The sequence below is a fragment of the Manacus vitellinus genome, unplaced genomic scaffold (genome assembly GCF_001715985.3).
Source record: "Manacus vitellinus isolate BGI_N305 unplaced genomic scaffold, ASM171598v3 scaffold_72_pilon, whole genome shotgun sequence".
Classification (NCBI taxonomy): domain Eukaryota; kingdom Metazoa; phylum Chordata; class Aves; order Passeriformes; family Pipridae; genus Manacus; species Manacus vitellinus.
The window spans coordinates 67,934-70,935 of NW_021940764.1; the positions used below are offsets into that span (position 1 = coordinate 67,934).

Below are 3,002 nucleotides of genomic sequence, written 5' to 3' on the forward strand. Positions count from 1 at the left end.
CCCCAGGGAGAGCGGCCCGGTCACCGCTCCCTGTCCCCCTGCAGGTGACGAGAACCTCTGCAACGTCCCCCAGGCCCTGCCCGGCTCCCCGGCCAAGCGCAGCAAGGAGAACCGGGGCCGGCGGCTGCTCTTCGGGGAGACCCCGGCCTCCCCCGAGCAGCCCAAAAGCCCGGGGCCGACCCCGAGGAGTGGGGGGCCAGAGACCCCCCGGAGCTCGAGGGTCAATGGGCAGAACCCTCGGACCAGGCTCTTCCGGCAGGAAGGTGAGTGTGGGCAGGGATGGGGGAATGGAGGAACTGGGGAATATGGGGATGGGGATGAGATAGAGATTGGGATGGGGCATGGGTGTGGGGATAGGGTTGGGGATGGGATGGAGCCAGAGATGAGGATGGGGATGTGTTGATAGAACCAGGGATGGGGATACAGCTGGAATTGGGATGGAGATAGGGATGGGATGGGGATGGGGTCCTGGCAGCACCATATGCCCCCTGAGCCCTGTCCCTCCCTGTGCAGGTACCTGCTACCAGCAGGCCAAGCAAGTGCTGCATGTGGCCGTGCCCGACCGGCTGCAGGGCCGGGAACGGGAGACTGGGATCCTGCGGCAGTTCCTGCGGGAGCACGTCCGGGGCCACCGACCCGGCAGCCTCTACGTGTCTGGAGCCCCTGGGACCGGGAAAACGGCCTGTCTGAGCCGTGTTCTGCTTGACTGCAAGGTCTGTGCCATGGCCAGGGGGCCGCTCTGGGGGGCTGGGCTGGGGGCAGCAGCTCAAGACTGGTGTAACGTTCCCATTCCCGTCAGGATGAGCTGTCCGGGAGCAGGACCGTGGTGCTGAACTGCATGGCCCTGGGCAGCCCCCACAGTGTCTTCCCTGCCCTGGCACAGCACCTGGGGCTGCCCATGGCCACTGGCCGGGAGCAAATCCGGAGCCTGGAAAAGCATCTGACGGCCCAGGGGCCCATGGTGTGAGTTCCCCATCCCTGGGGGGTGGTGTGGGTTCCCCCTGGATGCTGGGAGAGGTGGCCTGGCAGCAGCTCTCTCTGCTTAGGGTGCTCTGAGGGGAGGGTGGGCAGAGTGGGGACTCAACTGCACTCCCCCTGCAGGCTCCTGGTGCTGGATGAGCTGGACCAGCTGGAGAGCAAAGGCCAGGATGTGCTCTACACCCTCTTCGAGTGGACCCGGCTGCCCAGCTCCAGGCTCGTCCTCGTGGGTGAGTGTGTGGAGTGTGGCACTGCCCCCCGGGCACCCTCCCTGTTTTGAGGGGGCTGATGGAGGGTTGCCTTTGCGCTCCCCTCCTGTTGCCTCCTCGGGTCACAGCCCTCATCCTCCTCCTCTCCTCGCCCTGCAGGGTTGGCCAACGCCCTGGACCTGACGGATCGAAGCCTGGCAAGGCTGGGAGCCCACCCGGCCAGCAGCCCCCGCCTGCTACACTTCCCACCCTACAGCAAGGAGCAGCTCACCCGCATCCTGCAGGAGCGGCTGGGGCAGGTGGGGACACGGGGGGACACAAGGGAGACATCGGGGGCTTTGCCATCCTATTGGGGCAGGTTGGGACATGGGGAGGGCATGGGGGGGCTCTGCCTGTGCGGGGGGCAGCACTGATGGCCCCGGTGCCTCGGCAGGTGGCCGGTGACCCCGTCCTGGACGCGGCCGCGCTTCAGTTCTGCGCCCGCAAGGTCTCCGCGGTCTCTGGTGATGCTCGCAAGGCCCTGGATGTCTGCAGGTCAGTGTGTGCCCCAAAACCTGGCAGTGCCAGGGCCAGCGTGGCCCCTGTGAGCCCCCATGGGTCCCCTGCACCGGGGGTACCTGTGCCAGAGGTGCCTCTGCCCTGTGCTCAGCGCTGTCCCTCCCCAGACGTGCCGTGGAGGTGGTGGAGCTGGAGGTGCGAGGCCAGACCCTGCTCAAGCCACTGCCCGGGGGTGAGTTGGTGCTGCTGGAGCCAAAACCCTGGGGGGGCACCTCTGGGTTGGCCTTAATTGAGGTCTGAGGTCCCTTTCTGGGACACCTGCTCCCTGCTGCCGCCTCCCTTGCTCACTCCCCTCTCTGTCCCACAGGTGACTCCCCGGTGTCCCCCGTCCCCAAGCGCGTGGGGCTCCTGCACATCTCCCGGGTGCTCTCAGAGGTGTTTGGGGACCGGCTGGCAGGGGGGCCCCAGGGGGCCCAGGACACCTTCCCACTGCAGCAGAAGGTGCTGCTCTGCTCCCTGCTCCTGCTCTCCCGGCACCTGCGCGCCCGTGAGGTCACCCTGGGCAAGGTGAGTGGCAGCAGGACCCTCTCGGGGCTGGATCTGGGCAGTGGGTGGGTGTCCCTGAGGGTCTCCCTGAGGTGTGACTCCAGCACTGTGACGCCCCTCTGCCCTCCCCAGCTCCACGACACCTACAGCCAGGTGTGCCGGAGGCAGCAGCTCCCCGCCGTCGACCAGGCCGAGTGTCTGTCCCTTGTCACCCTGCTGGAGTCCCGCGGTGTCCTCGAGCTCAAGAGGGCCAAGGAGGCCCGGCTGGCCAAGGTACCAGGGGGGGTGGCAGGGTCTGGTGGTGGGACTGGGGTCTGGCAGCAGGGCAGGATCCAACAAGGGCAGTGCTGAGCATCCCTTGTCTCCCTCCCAGGTCTCCCTGAAGCTGGAGGAGGCGGCGCTGGAGCACAGGCTGCAGGACACAGCGCTGGTGGGCAGCATCCTGGCCCAGGGGCTGCACTAGCCCCCTCCCCATGGCCCCGGGGGGATTTCAGTGCTGTGGCTGGAACAGAGAAATGGCTCCCAAAGCCTTGGACACTTGTCAAGTTGTGCCTTGGGGCCCTCAGTCTGGGGTTCTTTTATTAATATTTTTAATATATTAATATTATTAATGGTATATTATGATATCTGTGGGAGCCAAGGTAGGAGGCTGGAAGACCCTCTCCCAGCACCTTTGCAGCCCCCCCAACCCCTTTGCAGCTGGGAGTGGTGGGTGCTGGTGCTCCTGGCCCTGTTCCCACCCCCGTGTGTGATCCTGGGGTCTGCTGTTGC

General features: G+C 66.0%; 1 protein-coding gene across 1 annotated transcript in view; it reads left to right on the forward strand.

The window, feature by feature from the left end:
* CDC6 (cell division cycle 6) overlaps positions 1–2,961 on the forward strand; it is a 3,877-nt gene extending 916 nt beyond the window's left edge. Inside the window, exons 2-11 of the mRNA XM_029964440.1 lie at positions 45–263; positions 514–713; positions 800–963; positions 1,102–1,208; positions 1,347–1,486; positions 1,621–1,721; positions 1,853–1,917; positions 2,053–2,252; positions 2,364–2,504; positions 2,605–2,961. Coding sequence (XP_029820300.1) covers positions 45–263; positions 514–713; positions 800–963; positions 1,102–1,208; positions 1,347–1,486; positions 1,621–1,721; positions 1,853–1,917; positions 2,053–2,252; positions 2,364–2,504; positions 2,605–2,694 — 1,427 coding nt within the window. The 3' untranslated portion in view covers positions 2,695–2,961. The remainder of the gene's footprint in view (positions 1–44; positions 264–513; positions 714–799; positions 964–1,101; positions 1,209–1,346; positions 1,487–1,620; positions 1,722–1,852; positions 1,918–2,052; positions 2,253–2,363; positions 2,505–2,604) is intronic.
* The last annotated feature ends 41 nt before the right edge of the window (positions 2,962–3,002 follow it).